We start from the raw sequence: 17,993 nt of genomic DNA, 5'->3' as shown, positions 1-17,993 counted from the left end.
TTCAGTATTCTTACGCATGCGCAAGGGAACCTACGACTTCACAGCGAAGGGGCGACTATAGAGCAGCGGGAGTTACCCCGCCCACCTCGCCTTTAGTCCAAGAGGCTAAGCGGTTTTCTTGCTAGACTTCTGGATCCTGATTGCAGGGGCAGAATCTGCAGGACAGAGAAAAAGTGGGGTGGCGGTTGGGTGCACAAAATATGTCAGCAGCCCCCAGAAGCTTCTTTCAGAAGCTTAGTCCTTGGAGGGAATGCGCAAAAGAATCCATTATTCCCCAAAGGCGGGAGTGCCTTTTGGCACATACAGAGTGCATTTGGTTCCCAGCCCTGTATCCTGAGAGTCTCTTCCCTAGGATATTGTGCACGCAGCCCACAATCTCTCTCCATATATGCTGGAAAGCCTCTTACGGAGTCAGGCCATTGTTCTTTCCTAGCTCTGCATAGTCTGCTCCGACTGACAGCAGCTCTCGAGTTTCCTCCACGAGATGCCTTCTAACCAGATACGTCAGAACTGAACCTGGGACGTGTTGTCCTCTCTCATGCTAATAGCAGAATGAAAATGTCTCACGTAGAGTCAAGTCTTGGCGAGAGACAAGCTGGGAGTGCCCTGGTATGGTCTACCTGCAAAACCTGTGGGGCTGCACCACCCGCGTCCACTTTCTGCCCGCCCAGAGGGCTGAGCTGTTCTGTTCCCGCCCCTGCCCCACAATCCCCTGCTGCTCCTCCTTCTTCTCTCCTCTGCATGTTTCCATGTGAGTGATCGTCGCCCAGGAAAGGCAGCGAATTCAGCAGAGGTACGATGGCTCCCCCCAAAGGTAATCGTGTGTGTGTGTGGGGGGGCGCTCTGTAAAGGGAGATATGCGAGTTGGGGTTTAGGCATTTTTATTTTTTCATGCTTCTAGTCCCCCCCTTCTTCCTGGCAGTTGACCCTTCTGAGCTGCAACTCTGTAGGCAGAAATTCACCCAGTGAAGCTTCCCCCATCTCATTCCCTTTTGCATACGGGGAGGAGGAAAAAAAAGCTTCACCGGCTGGATTCCTGCCCGGGAAAAGGCACACGGGAGCAAGATGAGAGGGGGAAGGTGGCGGACCAGCCACTCATTTTGGGGTGGGACTAGAAAAGATAGCCACATTCTGCATTGGGGAGGGGGCCTGTCTCCAGCTGCTACTTTAACAGTGGCCTGATCATTTTTCCGTCCGTAAAAAAACTTCACCGGCAGATATCCATAGACCAAACCTGTCTGGGAGAGCAGATTGAGAGCAGATCAGGTGCGGGCGGGGGAGGCCTTGAAGGGGAGCATTAAGTCAGCAGGTGGGGATTGGAGAAGGGGATTGGAGGAGAGCAGAGTTGAGGCTGAAGAGACCCCGAGAGGGGGGGCTTCGCTTCTGATAACAGCAACCCCCTGGGCCAGCATCAGACTCCTACCTCAGAGCAGGCCAGATCCTGGCTGTCTTGCTGCCCATCTCCATCCCAGTTCCTTTTTCCCACTTTAAACATCGGCATGTCAGCATTCCAAGGGGTGTGTCCCCTTTAAGGCAAGGAGGGAGCTGGAGAGAGGCAGCTTTATGTGGTGGGGCCCCAAATCCCTTGGAGTTTTCCCTTATGCCCCAGCAATCTTACCTTGCACCATTTTATAAGCTGCTTTCATTCTGCACGGACATTTCACCACACATCTCCCGGACCTCCGTGCAAATATTCTTGTGGGATCTCTGTGCAAGTATCCCCGTGCATGTAACGTAACAGCAGCCTTGCTGGATCAGGCCCAGTCTCATCTAGTCTAGTATCCTGTTTGCCGCAATGGCCCACCAGATGCCTCTGGGAAACCCACAAGCAGGAAATGAAGGCCTGCCCCTTCTCCTGCTGTAGCTTGGTCCCCTGCAGCTGGTATTCGGAAGCATCCTGCCTCTGAACCTGGACGTAGTGGCCCCATTCATGTTGGATGTACCTGTGGCCTGAGCAAATATGCCTGTGTACCTTGCTATATGTTCTGGGGATCCCAGGGCAAATATCCCCGTGTGCCTCACCCATTGCACCTCACCGTGTTGCGCCAGCAGCCCTGTGCAAATATTTTGCATGTGTCACTTTGTATCTCAAGGATCCAAATCTGCCAGGAAGATGGGTGGAACAAAATTATGCTTTCCCAAATCTTAAAAAAACCGCATTTCCAAACACAAATAGTAGGTCTCCCTTTTTGCTGTCAAAATTATGGAGAATCTTTGTGTACTGCTGCATAGGAACATAGGAAGCTGCCTTTTATCGAGTCAGACCCATGGTCCGTCTAGCTCAGTATTGCCTGCACAGACTGGCAGCGGCTTCTCCAAGGTTGTAGACCGGAGTCTCTCTTGACCCGATCATGGAGATGCCAGGGAGGGAACTTAAGAACCTTCTGCATGCAAGCGTGTAGAATGGCCCAATCCCCTAAGGGGAATATCTTACAGCGCTCACACATGGAGTCTCCCATTCAAAGGCAAACCAGGGTGGACCCTACTTAGCAAAGGGGACAATTCATGCTTGCTACCACAAGACCAGCTCTCCTCCTCAACGTGCAGAAGGGGCATGTTGACGTGTGGCATGCATTCCCCCTTGACCCTTTCTGGAGTGAGCATTTCCTGGTGTGTCATGTTGTCCCAGACAGTGTCATGGACGGGCAGACCCCCAAGCGCCCTGCCAACCGCCTCCGGTGGGACTTGACGGCTCAGCAGATCAAGGACGCGACTACAGAGCTCATAGAGAAGACCAAGCAAGTTTACGATGCGGTGGGGGCACTGGAGCGGTCCGAGGTCTCCTTTGAGAACACTCTCAAGGCCTTGGCTAATGTGGAAGTGGAGTACACAGGTCAGTGGAGAAAAACAGGTCTGGTGAGACTCCATGCCCCATGATTTTGGGTTAGGTGGATCTAAGAGAACGCCTCTGCTATGGAGCACCTTGCTTTGTCTTTTGTGTCTCAGCAACATTTTCTTGCAGTGCTCCAAGCGCCATGCTGGCATCCCATAGATTTCCAGGTCCAATGAAACATGCCCAGGTACTGGTCATATCTGGCTCAGACGCTTCCCTAAATGCTGTGATCCCAGCATTTCCAGAGACGTTGAATCCAAGCTGCCTTTTTGTGTGTGTCTTTTTCCTCTTCTGGAAACTAAGCTTTGGGGGAGGATTGAAATTGGTCGGAGGGCAGTGTTCCCTCTTACAGGGATTCCCAGATGTTGTTGACTACAACTCCCAAAATCTCCAAGCAAAGGCCATTGCAGCTGGGGATTATGGGAGCTGTAGTTGTCAACATCTGGGAATCCCTGTTAGAGGGAACACTGGCCGGTGGGTGGTCAAGCTGAGGCCCTTCAACTGTTGTTGGACTACAGCTCCCATCACCACCTGCTGTAATGTATTGCAGCAGTGGATGATGGGAGTTGCAGTCTGACAACAGCTGAGGAGCCTCAGCCTGGCTACCCCTGAAAAACAGATGCTGTCCTGTGCCTGCTTACTTGGGAGTAAGAGTCATTCAGTTCAGAGTAAGAACTGGGGCTGTAGGAACATAAGAGCAGCCCTGCTGGATCAGGCCCGTCCAGTCCAGCATCCTGTTTCACACATTGCCCCATCAGATGCCCCTGAGAAGCCCATAGGCAAGAGGTGTGGTCCTCTCTCCTACTGTTATTCCCCTGCAACTGGTATTAGAAGCATTTTGCCTCTGAGGATGGAGGTATTTGTGTTTGAACATCAAAGGAATTTTTAGCGTTGTGAGGTGTCAGCCCTAAAATTTACATAACTCCACTGATCCTTGGTCATGGGGCCATTTTTAGCCTACTTTCCTTAAGGAAAGTAGGCAGATCAGTTCTTACCCGAAGAACTTTTTCTCCACAGAGGCATAGAGAAGGTGATGTGGTGATGCGCACACAAACATGCTTTGACAGGGCAGCAGCTGCCAAAGGAGTGATCTAAAATGGCTTCCGTGTTGTGGCTGTATCTTCGGAATGGCTTCCAGTCTTGGCCCTGGGGGGTCCCTTAATGCAGGGGTTCTCAGTGGGGGGGGGAGGAGTAGCTATTATTGAACTGACGGCGGTGGGGAGGATGTCCCTGGACCCCTGAGGGAGGAGGCACCAGCTGGGCTGCACGTTGCTCTTTGCTCCCCACCCCCCCGGAATATCAGCCACTGCTAATGGTTCATCTTGGCTTCAAGGGAGAGGAGTCCTCTCTAAGAGGGGAGGGGGAGGAGTGTCAGGCAGCATCCCTCCCTAGGGCTTGGGTGCAGCCCACCTCTCTCTCAGCCTGACTGACAGGAAGGAGATGAAGGCAAGGGTCCTTCTTCACTCTTGGTCTCCAGCCTTGCTGTGCCCCTGGCTCTCAAGCTTGGGTCCTCAGATGTTGTTGGACTACCACTCCCATCATCCACGGCCACCGTGGCTGAAGAATGATGGGAGTTGTAGTCTAGCAGCATCTGGGACCCCAGGTTTGAGACTCCCTGCCTTGATGTGCTAAGAGTGGGGAGCTTTCCGGCGCTCCAGAGAGTCCCTTGGTGCCCGCTTAGAATGTTCCTTTTGCTTTCAGTTCAGCGGAACGTGCTTGACTTCCCTCAGCATGTCTCCCCCTGCATAGACATCCGCACGGCCAGTACGGAGGCCGACAAGAAGCTCTCAGAGTTTGACGTGGAGATGAGCATGAGGCGAGATGTCTATCAGCGGATCATCTGGCTCCAGGTTGGTAAGGAGGGGAGAGGGAGCCCTGAGCAGTCCTGGTGCCCAGTGGGGATGCCATGGTGCTGAGCTCCCCAATTTCAGCTTGGGAGGTGCGGTCGGGAGGGCCCAGCCTTCATGGCAGGGCTGCCCCACTTTGGCCCTCCAGCTGTTGGGCTATTGGCTAGTGTGGCTGGGGTGATGGGAGTTGTCTGGGATGCTCCAGAATGCTTTTTAACTAATACTGTTAGTAGTGACTAGAAAAACAATGAGGCAATCTTTCTGCCCACACTGGGGTGGAGCAGGACCCTTGCTCAACCTGCCATGCTTCGTGGCTTGCACCTGACAGTGGGCGGGAAGGATGCTCCAGAGGAAATGAGGCTCTTCGCTCCTCTGTCTCCATCACCGTTTTTAGAAAGCATGTGAAGTCGTGGCTTTTTACCCGGGCTTTTATATGATTGTCTCTGCTGCTGCTGCTTTGTATTTTGTATGGTTATCTTATGCTTGTATTTTAAATATTTTTTAATCAGATCTATGTTTTTATATTTTAGCTTAATATTTTGATTGTGTGATTTTTATAGTCTTGTCTTAATTTTTGTGTGAACCGCCTTGGGATTGTTTTAATGAAAGGCGGTACATAAATTTAACAATAAATAAAATAAGTTGTAGTCCAACAACCTCTAGAGAGGCCAAAGCTGTGCAGCCTTGCTTAACATTGAGTCCAGGCTCAGATGACCTGCTATGTATGATGATCAGAAAAAGAGGTCCTTGGAACATCAGAAGGGCCCTGCTCAGTGTTCTCTGAAACAGGGATTCCCAGATGTTGCTGACTATAACTCCCATCACCCCTAGCCAAAGGTCCCTGTTACGGGATCAGGTCAGTGCTCCACCCGCCTCCCATGATGGCTAGTCCACATGATGCAGTGCCCTCCCCCTCCTCTTGCCCCTCAGCAACTGACAGTCAGGAGGTAGGCTGTCTCTAAATCTGGAGGTTCTGCTTAGCTGTCTGGGCTGAAAACCACTGCTAGACCTCTCCTCCCTCCCTCCTTCATGATTCTGTCTAATCCTCTTTTAAAGAGCAAATTATAAAGTGCTGGCTATAACCTCCTAGGAGGTACGGTCCGTTGTGGAGCAGACCAAGTCATTTTGTGTTGATTGGACATATAAGAAGGTTCAAGAAATGAAATACATGACATAAATTTTTTTATCAGTGTGCATGCAAAAGGGAGGTAAAAAGAGTGTTTTAAATTTTGTAGGATTTCAATTCCAAACATAATTCATTTCACTGAGTAATTACCATACATAGTAAATTTGAATCATAATAAATTCAAATCTGAGAAAGATCTATTTTTCTTGGGCATGATGTCATTTTGGAGTTATTGATCTGATCACTGAGTGTTAAAAATCTGTTGAGAACAATAAAAGAACGTGATCATTATTATATTTAGTATTTCTGCTAAAAAGAAAAAAACCAAACTGTTCAGCTAGCATATTCCAATATAAAAAGTAGTACATTCAGCTAATTTCAGTGGCAGGATTGTGTATGCAAAATTGGTATATGTAGGTAATTGGGAAGTATGACTTTATTTTGCACAAACAAATCCACAAACTCTTCAAAATATAAATAAGATAAAGCCCTTAACAGCTTAGGCTCTGTCTGCCTTCTTCCTTATGAGCCCCACTGCCTATTGAGATCACCTGCAGAGGTCATCTGCAGTTGCCACAGGCTTGTCTGGTGGCTACTCTGGGAAGAGCCTTCTCTTTTGCCAGGAGGCTTTGGAATGTGCTCCTTGCCAAAATAAGAGCCTCCTCATCTGACAGCTTTCAGAAAGACTCTTAAGACACATTTATTCATGCAAGCTTTTAATTAGATTTGTAGGACTGTGGATTTGTTTTGAAACTGTTCTAATATTTTAATTTTATGTTATATTTGCTGTAAACTGCCCAGGGATGTGAGTTTGGGGTGGTATACAAATATACTAAGCAAGCAAGCAAGCAAATAAAAAAATTAAAATAAAAATAAAGCCATGGAAGCTAGTGGCTATCTTGTGGAAGTGAGTTCTGCAAGCCAGTGGCATGTGTGTACGAAGGTGATTCTTTTGGCTTGAGATTCAGGGCAGGCCATCTGTTTCAGTTCTAGCATGATGAGAGGGAGAAAAACTTCTTGTTTTCCACTTTCTCTGCACTAGGCAAAGCTTTATAATTTCTAGCCATATTTCTCCTTAGTTCTCTTCTTTCTAAACGAAAGTTAGGATTCTTAACCTGGAGACCTCAAGGGCTGCCTCCTTCCTTCTCTGTGCTAAGAATCTTTATTGGCCTTTAAAAAAAAAAAGTAATGTTCACTGAAATGGATTTTATTTGCCAGTCTGCTTTTCATTCTGTTGCATTTGATCTTATGGTGGATGGCTTTGATCTGTTTTTATAAGATCTTTTCTCTAGGGTGGGGAATCAATCCTTGAGTAAATAAAGGAGAAGCCTCGACCGTTGTAGCTTTTTCCCTTGCAGAGAAAGTGTTCCAGCCTCCTGATAATATGGATGCATTTTTTCCAGTCCTACAATACTCTATTTTTAAATGGGGTGATAAGGACACCGTAGTAGGCTTGAGCCCGAAATGGCTCAGCCACATTTTGGTGGCGGTGGGAGTGGCTCCTTAAGGGCAGGGGAGGGTGCACTTATCCCTCCCACCGCTTCCCCCCCCACCGGTGGTCTGTTTTTACCGAAACCCATGGGGCAGCAGTGTACCTCCCTGCCGCCCTTCCCCCGTTCGTCGTCACAAGTTGCTGGAAGTAGTGGCTGTGCGTGAGTCCGTTGCGCGTGTCCGTTTGCCGTGTATGCATGTGCACGTGAGGGGCGCACGCGCAGCTGCTACTTCTGGCGACAAAAGGGGGAAGGGGCGGCAGGGAGGTACGCTGCCGCCCCATGGGTTTCGGTAAAAACGGAGCGCTGGTGGGGGGGAAAGCGGCGGGAGGGGTAAATGCACCCTCCCCCACCCTTAAAGGACCCTCCCCCCCCAAAAGCCAAAATGGCCTCGGCTTCCAAAACATTTCGAAGGCCTCTATAATGGCCTCCGGAACGTTTCGGACTCAAGCCTACAAGTAGTCCAGGTGCAGGTGCCATCAGGACATCTTTAGGCTTGTTCCCTTAGGAACATAGGAAGCTGCCTTCTACCGAGTCAGACCATTAGTCCATCTAGCTTAGTATTGTCTACACAGACTGGCAGCGGCTTCTCCAGCATTGCAGGCAGGAGTCTTTCAGCCCTATCTGGAAATGCCAGGGAGGGAACCTGGAAACTTCTGCATGCAGATGGTCTTCCTAGAATGCACCCCATCCCCTGAGGAGAATATCTTACAGTGCTCACATGTAGTCTCCCATTGAAATGCAAACCAGGGTAGGCCCTGCTTAGCAAAGGGGACATGCTTGCTACCCCAAGACCAACCTCTCCTTGGGAAGCATTGTGGAGAACTGGTCTTGTGTGGTAGCGAGCATGAATTTTGATAAGCAAAATTTTGATAAGCAGGGTTCATCTTGGTTCACATTTGGATGAGTGACTTCATGTGAGCGCTCTCAGATACTCCCTGTCGGGGATGGGGCCGTAGCTCAGTGGAAGAGCAACTGCTTTGTATGCAGAAGGCCTGAGGTTCGCTCCCTGGCAGCATCTCCAGGTTGGCCTGGGAGAGACTCCTGCCTGAAACCTTGGAGAGCTGCTGCCAGTCAGTGTAGACAAGACTGAGCTAGATCGATCAACTTCAGTATAAGGCAAATCTCTGTGTTTTTATCCCTGATGAAAAGAACAAGCCATATGGGGTGGGTGGGAATACTAGGCTTTGCAAGAAAGAGAAGCTGGAGTTTCCAACTGGAAAAGGCCTGACAACCCTTGTTAGCCTGATAGGCGTGAAGAGCAGCAAAATGTTTCCATGGAGCTGCAGAGAGGATGGGATGCATCTGGTTGAGGCAGCATGTGAGTGTTTGTTTCAGACTTTATTTATTTAGTATATCAATTGAGTACACTTGTATACCAAACTCATGTCTCTAGGTGATTTACAACAAACATAAGACAAATTTAAAAAGTTTAAAACCACAATTCATTAAAAAGCTCTGGGGAAATAAGTGTATCTTGCGAGTCTTTGTAAATGAGATGGGGAGGCTCTTCTCTCAGCAGGGAGCACATTCCAAAGTCTCGGGGCAGCAACAGAAAAGGCCCTTCCCTGATTAGCCAGCAGATGAGCCGGTGGCAACTACAGATGGACCTCCCTCAATGATCTCAGTGATGGCGGGACTCCTAGTGAAGAAGACGTTCTCTTAATTCTCTTGAGTGAGGGGAGGAGAGCTGGTCTTGTAGTTGTGAGCGTGAACTGTCACCTTTGCTAATCAGGGAGCCGGGTCTCACAATCAGTGAGACCCGGTTTGTGCAGCTCAGCGGGGAGAGCGGGTTAAGCCCGTTCTCCCCGCACACAAGCACAGGGTGGGAGCCCTGGGTGGCCGGATCAGCCACCCACATGATTGCCGGCTCTGTGACGGAGCCGGCGGGGGCTGGGGGGAGCAGGGGCCGATTGGCCCCTGGAAGCTCCAGCCTCATGCTGGTGAGACCCCCGGAGCTGGGAAGCGGCTTTTCGCCTCCCCTCCGGGGGTCTCCTTGTGAGTACCTACGGCGCGGAGCCACACTGTGGCTACTCATGATTAAAAAAAAAAAAAAAAAAACAGGTTTGCGGAGTGCTTGCTCCGCAAACCCGGTTTTAGGGGCGGGCTACTTGAGCAGGTTACCCACTCGAGAACCACTGGGCTGGCAGCCGAGCCCGGTGGTTCTCACGATTGCAGAAAATCGGGCTAGCAGGGGCTAGCCCAATTTCCTGCAATCGTGTGAATAAGCCTCACTGCCTCCTGAGCATGGGAACATATATGAGAGTAGGTTGACTGTTGAGTTGGATGCTGCTGCTGCTGTCACCCCCATCTGACTTAGCTGGGATGAAGCCCTCAGAGAGAGGAGGAAATCCTCTGAGATCAGGTTTCTGTAGTATTCATAAGAACAGCCCTGCTGGACCAGGCCCAAGGCCTCTCTTCCTCTCCTGGAAGCTTGTGAGCACACAGGGCATGCTGGCAAGACCACCAGAGCCGGGAGGCGGCTTTTTGCCTCTCCTCCGGGGGGCGGGGTTGTCTCCTCGTGAGTAGCCGTGAAGCCGCACCACAGCTACTCACGATAAAAAAAAGGGGGTTTGCGGAGTACTGGCTCTGCAAACCCGGTTTTAGGGGAGGAATACTTGAGTGGGTTACCTGCTCTAGAACCACGGGGCTCGCAGCCGAGCCCGGTGGTTCTCACGATCGCAGAAAATCGGGCTAGCGGAGGTTAGCCCAATTTTCTGCAGCCGTGTGAATAGCCTCAGGGTCTGCATTAGTTTGCACTTGGATGTGAGCACTGTCTGCCGTCAGATGGGGCCATCACTCTGGGAGAGCATCCATTTTGCATGCAGAAGGTCCCAGATTCGCTCCCTGGTATCTCCATGTAGGGCTGGCAGAGACTCCTCTGCCTTACACCTTGGAGAGATGCTGCCAGTCAATGAGCTGCCGAGCTAGATGGATCAATGGTATAAGGCAGCTTTCTATGTTCCTATGAGCATAAGAACAGCCCTGCTGGATCAGGCCCAAGGCCCATCTAGTCCAGCATCCTGTTTCACACAGTGGCCCACCAGATGCCTCTGAGAAACCCACAGGCAAAAGTTGAAGGCATGGCCTCTCTCCTGCTGTTGCTCCCCTGCAACTGGTATTTTGAGGCATCTTGCCTCTGAGGCTGGAGGTGAGCCCTCAGACTAGTAGCTGTTGATAGACGTGTCCTCCATGAAGTTATCTAAACCCCTTTTAAAGTCATCCCAGATGTTGGCTGTCATCACATCTTGTGACAGAGAATTCCATAGGTTAATTATGTGTTTTGAAAAAGTACTTCCCTTTGTCAGTCCTAAATTTCTTGGCAATCAATTTCATGGGATGACCCCTGGTTCTAGTGTTCTGTGAGAGGGAGAAGAATTTCTCTCTATCCACTTTCTCCACACCATGCATGATTTTATAGACCTCTATCATGTCTCCCCGCAGTTGCCTTTTTTCTAAACTAAATAGCCCCCGTTGCTGAGGCCTTGCCTCATAAGGAAGGAGTTCTAGGCCCCTGATCATCTTGGTTGCCCTCTTCTGCCCCTTTTCCAGTTCTGCAATGTCCTTGGGAAAGACTCCTGCCAGAAACATTTGAGAGTTGCTGCCAGTCAGTGTAGACCACACTGAGCTAGATAGACCAATGGTGTGAGTCAATATGTGGCAGCTTCCTATGTTCCTAAGTAGCCCATCTGGAACTTAGGAAGCTGCTTTATACTGAGTCAGACCCTTGGTCCATCTAGTTCAGTACTGTCTACACAGGCTAACAGTGGCTTCTCCAGGGTTACAGGCAGGAATCTCAGCCCTTTCTTGGAGTTGCTGGGGAGGGAACTTGGAATCTTCTGCCTGCAAGCATGTGGGTGCTCTTCCCAGAGTGGCCCCATCCCGTAAGGGGAATATCTTACAGTGCTCACATGTAGTCTCCCATTCAAATACAAACCAGGTCAGACCCTGCTTAGCAAGGGGGACAATTCATGCCTACCACCACAAGACCAGCTCTTGAGATCTACCACAAGGCCTACTTTTCAAGCTTTCTATACTTGGAAAATCATGGTGGAAGAAGCAGATCCTCTTGTGCTCTTAAAAACACTGGGATGCTCTTTCTCCTTGTAGGAGAAGCTGGAAGGGACCTCCATGAAGCCAGAAGCCAAGAGGTACCTGGAGCGGCTCATCAAATTGGGTAGAAGGAGCGGTCTTCATCTCCCGGAGGAGACGCAGGAGGTGAGCAAGCCCCTCAGAAACGTCTCTGGGAAATGCTTTGTCGGGTCCCCAGGTGAGCAGAGCCGTAGGTGCACCTTGTCCCAGGTTGCAAGCTGCACCAAAGAGCCCCTTCACGAGCTCTTCCTCAAAATCCACACCTTGCGTCACTTAAAACCAAAGGCCAGAAGCAAGAGACCTCTCAGTGAGTCGAGCCCGGTGCTGTAGCATAGGGCAGAGGCTGGCAGAAGGGAGAGAAAGATCTCCTTGCACAGGGCTTCTTAAACTTGGGTCCTCAGATGTTGTTGGACTTTGACTTCCACGTGGCTATGGATTATTTATTTCTCGATCATATTTTTATGCAGCGTACATGACCATCTTAAGTGGCGCAGGGGGGAAATTCATTCATTCATTCGATTTCTATACCGCCCTTCACAGATAGATAGATAGATAGATAAATAAGATGGCTCCCTGTCCCCAAAGGGCTCACAATCTAAAAAGAAACCCAAGATAGACACCAGCAACAGTCACTGGAGGTACTGTGCTGGGGGTGGATAGGGCCAGTTACTCTCCCTTTGCTAAATAAAGAGAATCACCACGGTAAAAGGTGCCTCTTTGCCAAGTTAGCAGGGGTGCTTGACTAACATGCAGAAGGTTGCCGGTTCAAATCCCCGCTTCTACTATATTGGGCAGCAGCGATATAGGAAGATGCTAAAAGGCATCATCTCACACTGTGCGGGAGGAGGCAATGGTAAACCCCTCCTGTATTCTATCAAAGGAAACTACCGGGTTCTGTGGGCGCCAGGAGTTGATGCCGACTCAATGCCACACTTTACCTTTAGGCGGTGTACAAAATTTAAAACAATATAAAAGCCACAGATTAAAATCCACAAAACACAATAAAAACAATAGCATAAACCAGTTATTAAAACAAATTATTAAAATTATGTGAGTTCAAATCCAACAACATCTGGAGCCCCAAGAAGTTTGAGAGCAGATTTTTGCATAGATCAGACAGCGGTTGATGCCATCATCCAATTAAAGCAGCAGCAAGGCTTTACCCCTATGCTAACTGACTAGCTTCATCCTCAAGTTATATATTTCTGGGCCTTGGTTTTTCCTAGCTATAAAATGGGATTTTCCTGGTACTGACACTGCTTGTTTCTCCATAAAACTTCAAATAAAAACCAAACTAACCCTAACCATGTGGTTGGACAAGTTATCTTGGTGTGTGGTTCTTGGGGTGCAAAATTTTGCACCTCTCTCTGATGAATGGACCTTGTAGGATTTTAGATTTGAGGGTTAGGGGCATGGTAAATCCTCCTCCGGGCCAATTTCAAGTTCCCTGAAGGACCCCCAAATATTTATTCATTTGCAAATTTCCTTGGCTGCTTACAGCCTGGGACCCCAGATGTCATTGGACTACAATTCCCATCATCCACAGCAGCCTTTGGGATGATGGGAACTGTAGTCCACTGGCATCTGGGCATCCAAAGTTGATAACTCCCAGCTTAGGGCAAATTCTCCCACTATGGGATGTTAACCTGACTGCTGGCAAAGAGCTCTGTAGCCGATGTCTGTGCTGCGGTGTCTAATTTTTTAAATTTTTGCATGATAAAACTTTTTTACCCATGTATAGTTTTTTATGTTTGTATTTTATAGATTTTAAATTAGATTTGTTTCAATGCTTCTAGCTTAATATTGTATTGTAATAAAAATTGTCATTTTTATTGGGTTTTTTAAAAAAAAAACTTTTGTAAACCGCCTTGGGATTGTTTTTAATGAAAGGCGATATATAAATTTAACAATAAATAAATAAAATAAGAAATTTCCTGGTTTTGTTTTCCTCCTGTTTTTGTTTTGATTTTGTAAGTTGCCTTGGATTTTCTTTCCAAGAGAGAGGCAGGATATGAGCCTCTTGATTGATAAAGAAATATTTATTTTATTTTTGCATTTCTATCTCGCTTTACCTCCCAAGAGCCTACTGCAGCGTACATTTTTATTGTACACCACCCATAAACTTGAGTTTGGGGCGGTATATAGATATGCTGAATAAAAATATGCTAAATAAGCAACAATAAATACATGGTTATGTTTATCCTCACAACCACCCTGTGAGGTAGGTTAGGCTGAGGGAGAAGTGACAGGCCCAGAGTCATCCTGTGAATTTCTTGGCTGAGTTAGGGATTTGAACTTGGGTGTCCCCGGTCCTAGTCCAACACACTAACCACTACAGAATGCTGGCTGAATTGTGCAAATAAAGATATTGATATTTTAAAAACATCAGCAGGTCCAAGAACTCTGTCACAATCAGGAGCTCAAACCAGCCTGGGGTCAAAACGGCAGCTGATTCAGCTGAGAACCCAGAGTGCCATTGCTTCTGTCAGCCCAATTTATCTTTTTCTTCTCTCTCATTTTCCTTTTTTTTGTTTTGTTGGAAAAAAGAAAATTAAAGGCATTAAGAAAAAGCTGAGTGTGCTGTGCATCGACTTCAGCAAAAACCTTAATGAGGACACCACGTTCTTGCCGTTCACCAAGGAAGAACTGGGTAAGGCTGGGAAGGATGACAAGTCACGAGGGCAACCTTCGCACTTGGGCTCTGGAATGCTGCTGAGCCTTTGATTTCCTTTGTTGCAAGCGGAGTAAAAACAGGGGTTCTGCCCAGCATTTTATAAGAGTCCAGTCTTCTTCTAGGTTACATGGGAAGCTGCCTTCTACTGAGAGACTCTGGGCCCATGTGACTCAGTATGGTCTGCTCTGACTGGCAGCAGTGCGCCAACATTTTAGGCCGGAGTCTTTCCCAGCCCTACCTGGAGATGCTGCCAGGGAGTGAACCTGGGACCTTCTACCACTGAGCGACGGCCCCATCCCTTGAGGGGAATGTCTTACAGTACTCACTCATGTCTTCACTCATCCAAATGTGAACAGAAGTGAACCCTGCATTCTCATCTGACATTGATAAATATTCATTATTGTTCTTGTGTGTTTAAAATTTTCCAAAGCTTTTCAAGCCCTACAGCCCAGGCAAGCTCTCCAGAGCTCATTTCCAGGCAGCCAGCCAGTGTTCCCTTCAACAGAGATCCCCAGATGTTGTTGACTACAACTCCCAGAATCCCCAAGGAAAAGCCATTGCAGCTGGGGATTCTGGGAGTTGTCAACAACAACATCTGGGAATCCCTGTTAGATGGAACACTGCAGGAAGCCCTCGCTGCTGGATAATGTTCATTTCGCTTGCTCGAAATGAATGTTATCCAGCAGCGAGGTCTGCCTGGAAAGGAGCTTCGGAGAGCTCCCGGAGGTGGCCCCCGCCAGTCCAAAATTGTTGTGGGGGTGATTTTTATTAGTGATGCCTCACGGACCGGTACCCAACGCCGCACAGACCGGCACCAGTTGGATCGGACCAGCACGGGGATTTGAACTCTGGTCTCCCCAGTCCTAGTTCAAATCCCCATTCAGCCAGAATTCTTTGTCATGGGATGTGGTGAGGGAGGAGAGCTGGTCTTGTGGTAGCCAGCGTGGTTTAATGGTTAGAGTGCTGGATTAGGGCCGGGAGACCTGAGTTCAGATCCCCATTCAGCCATGATACTAGCTGGGTGACTCTGGGCCAGTCACCTCTCTCTCAGCCTAACCTACTTCGCGGGGTTGTTGTGAGGAGAAACTGAACTATGTACAGTTTCCTCTGGGAAAACTTCCTCTGGGCTCCTTGGAGGAGGAGCGGAATTTTATATGAATATGTAAAAAATAATGATAATAAAAATTGTCCCCTTTGCTAAGCAAGGTTCACCCTGGTTTGCATATGAATGGGAGACTACATGTGTGAGCACTGTGAGATATTCCCCTTAGGGGATGGGGCTACTCTGGGAAGAGCATCTGCCCGCTTGCCTGCAGAAGTTCCCTCTCTGGCAGCGTCTCCAAGACAGGACTGGGAGAGACTCCTGCCTGTGACCTTGGAGAAGCCTCTACCAATCTGGGTAGACAATATGGAGCTAGGTGGACCAATGGTGTGACTTGGTCTAGGGCAGCTTCCTATGTTCCTATGATGGCCACCAGCTTGGATGGGTTTAAAAGGGGTTTAGGCAAATTCATGGAGGCCAGGCCTATCCGTGGCTTCTAGTCTAGATGGCCATTGACTACCTACCTCCAGTTTCAGAGGCAGGATGCTTCTGAATCCCAGTTGCCACAGCAGCTAGCAGGAGAGAGGGTGTGCCTTCATCTCTTGCCTGTGGGCTTCCCAGAGGCATCTGGTAGGCCACTCCGGGGAACAGGGCCCTGGACTAGACAGGCCTGATCCAGCAAGACTGTTCTTACAGAAACAGACACGTTCTGGGGCATAGCCATGGATGGAGGAGCACAGCTCACTAAAGGTGCTCCCAGTGATGAATCCTCCTTTGCCTTGGTTCTCCTTCCCTCCAGGAGGACTCCCGGAGGACTTCTTAAACTCCCTGGAGAAGACGGACGATGGCAAACTGAAGGTCACCTTGAAGTACCCCCACTATTTCCCATTGATGAAGAAATGCCATGTGCCAGAGACCAGGAGGAAGATGGAGGAGAGGTTCAACTCCCGGTGCAAAGAGGTCAGAAGGGCTCTTCCCCGTCCCCCTTCCCATCTTTGCGCCTGTGAGCCAAACTCACACTCTGCTCTTCGTGCCTTAGGAGAACTGCCTGATCCTCAAGGAGCTGGTGGATTTGCGGGCCCAGAAGTCTGCCCTCCTGGGGTTCAAGACACACGCTGACTTCGTGCTTGAGATGAACATGGCCAAGAGCTGCAAGACGGTGGCTACTTTTCTAGGTGATTATCTTGAGGACGGTGAAGGCAGGGGACCCCTATGCCTGTGGGGGTGCGGTCCTCTTGCGCATCGGCAGCCCAGGGACATTTGTTCCCCCTCTCTCTCATTGATCCTATATGCCTAGTCTCCAAATGAAATTTCTATCACCCAGCACCACTAGAAGAGCCATTTTGGCTGCTCGAGCCAGATTTAGGTGTCCTGATCAGAAGTGTGTATGTATGTGTGTGTGTGTGTGTACACACACACACACACACACACACACACACACACTCACTCTCTCTCTCTCTCTCTCTCTCTACCATAAATCATACAGGATCAAATACCACTAAATGAACATGATGTAAACTATTTATATAACAAAAAATATGAATGATATATTACCAATACAATGAAATAAGTATATATAACTTGTATAACATAAGTATATTTCAACAAGATTTCACTATAAATCCACTCCACACATATAATAACACAAACCAAATTTACCCAGGTAAATGTACTAGAACATGATGAACTGAGCTAAATCAGGACATGCAGCCTCTCCCTCACCAGCGTCGTTATCAACCATCTCACTTCCTCCTAATATATAACCTTCAACACTCAATTGTTTGCAGCTGTTGATCCTCCTCCACATTCCACTCAGTTAATTAGAGCTGTGAAGCCTCCTTACAAACAAAACACCAAGATTACAAAAAACAGGATAAATCCATCATAGTATTCAATCCCATAGGTTGTAAAGTGTTCAATCTGTGTATGTAAAAAGATTCCTGCTGATGTAACCATTTCTCTGCATTTATATTGCAAAATCTAAACTTCTCCTTCCTAAAAGTGGAAATAACTACACACTTGATATCTTCTGGTTTGTGATGGCCTCAGTGAGGCAACCTCAACCTCAGTGAGGTTTGTCTGGCATCATCACTTTGTTCTTTTAGATGCCAGGTAAAGGCCTTTCTGTTCACTCAGGCCTTTTAAATTTGATTTTTTAAAACTGACTTTAATTTTTTTAATGGTTTTGTACTGTTGTTTGCATTTTTCTTTCTTTCCTTTTTTCTTTTTGGTGTGTTGTGATTTCATGTGTGTTAGTGTTTTTACTTGATGTTTTAGTGTTGTGAGCCGCCCAGAGAACAATGCTGAGCTGGGATCTCCACTGAGGCAGAGATCCGGTGAGGAGGCAGACCTCGGGCAGCTCCAAGGGAAAAGCAAAGCCAGCTCTGAGCAGCAGATGAGCTGGGTACAGCAGGCAGGAGCTGGATGTTGCTCCAGCAACTGCTTGGAGTTAGCTGCTGGTTTTCATAATTGCTACTGAGGCCAAGTGGAGTGGCCCCACCTCTTCTCTGTTGCTTAAAGGGGCCTGTCTGATTTTCTGAGCACTGGTTTCAGTAATGCTCATGGACCTCTACCTTTGGGCTGGCAAATCTTTGAGAGAATCCTCAGAGAATGAAGGCTGGGCCCTGTCCTTGGGTCATGGTGGGCTTAGTGACTCTGATTTGCCTGCTGTGGAGGGCGGTGAGTGTCTTTGCAACTTAGGAAGCTACCTTTTACTGAGTCAGACTGTGGATCCATCTAACCCAGTATTGCCTACACTGACTGGCAGTGGCAGCCCCACCTGGAGATGCTGCCAGGCATTGAACTTAGACCTTCCACATGCAGAGCAGATGCTTCTTCACTGAGCTGTAGTCACCCATTCAAATGCAAACCATGGCAGGCCCTGCTTAG

At 48.5% G+C, this 17,993-nt stretch overlaps 1 protein-coding gene across 2 annotated transcripts in view; it reads left to right on the top strand.

Moving 5' to 3' along the window:
* Positions 1 to 63: 63 nt before the first annotated feature.
* THOP1 (thimet oligopeptidase 1) overlaps positions 64 to 17,993 on the top strand; it is a 31,951-nt gene continuing 14,021 nt past the window's right edge. The window contains exons 1-7 of one of the 2 annotated variants that reach the window (XM_053294869.1): positions 64 to 793; positions 2,630 to 2,833; positions 4,535 to 4,683; positions 11,407 to 11,514; positions 13,936 to 14,038; positions 15,904 to 16,064; positions 16,144 to 16,279. In XM_053294869.1, the coding sequence (XP_053150844.1) occupies positions 2,638 to 2,833; positions 4,535 to 4,683; positions 11,407 to 11,514; positions 13,936 to 14,038; positions 15,904 to 16,064; positions 16,144 to 16,279 (853 nt within the window). In that variant the 5' untranslated portion in view covers positions 64 to 793; positions 2,630 to 2,637. Of the gene's footprint in view, positions 815 to 2,629; positions 2,834 to 4,534; positions 4,684 to 11,406; positions 11,515 to 13,935; positions 14,039 to 15,903; positions 16,065 to 16,143; positions 16,280 to 17,993 lie in introns of both variants that reach the window. The other variant, XM_053294868.1, reaches the window with a different exon arrangement.

The sequence above is a fragment of the Hemicordylus capensis genome, chromosome 2 (genome assembly GCF_027244095.1).
Source record: "Hemicordylus capensis ecotype Gifberg chromosome 2, rHemCap1.1.pri, whole genome shotgun sequence".
Taxonomy (NCBI): Eukaryota; Metazoa; Chordata; class Lepidosauria; order Squamata; family Cordylidae; genus Hemicordylus; species Hemicordylus capensis.
This window is presented reverse-complemented; position numbering and strand designations above follow the sequence as displayed.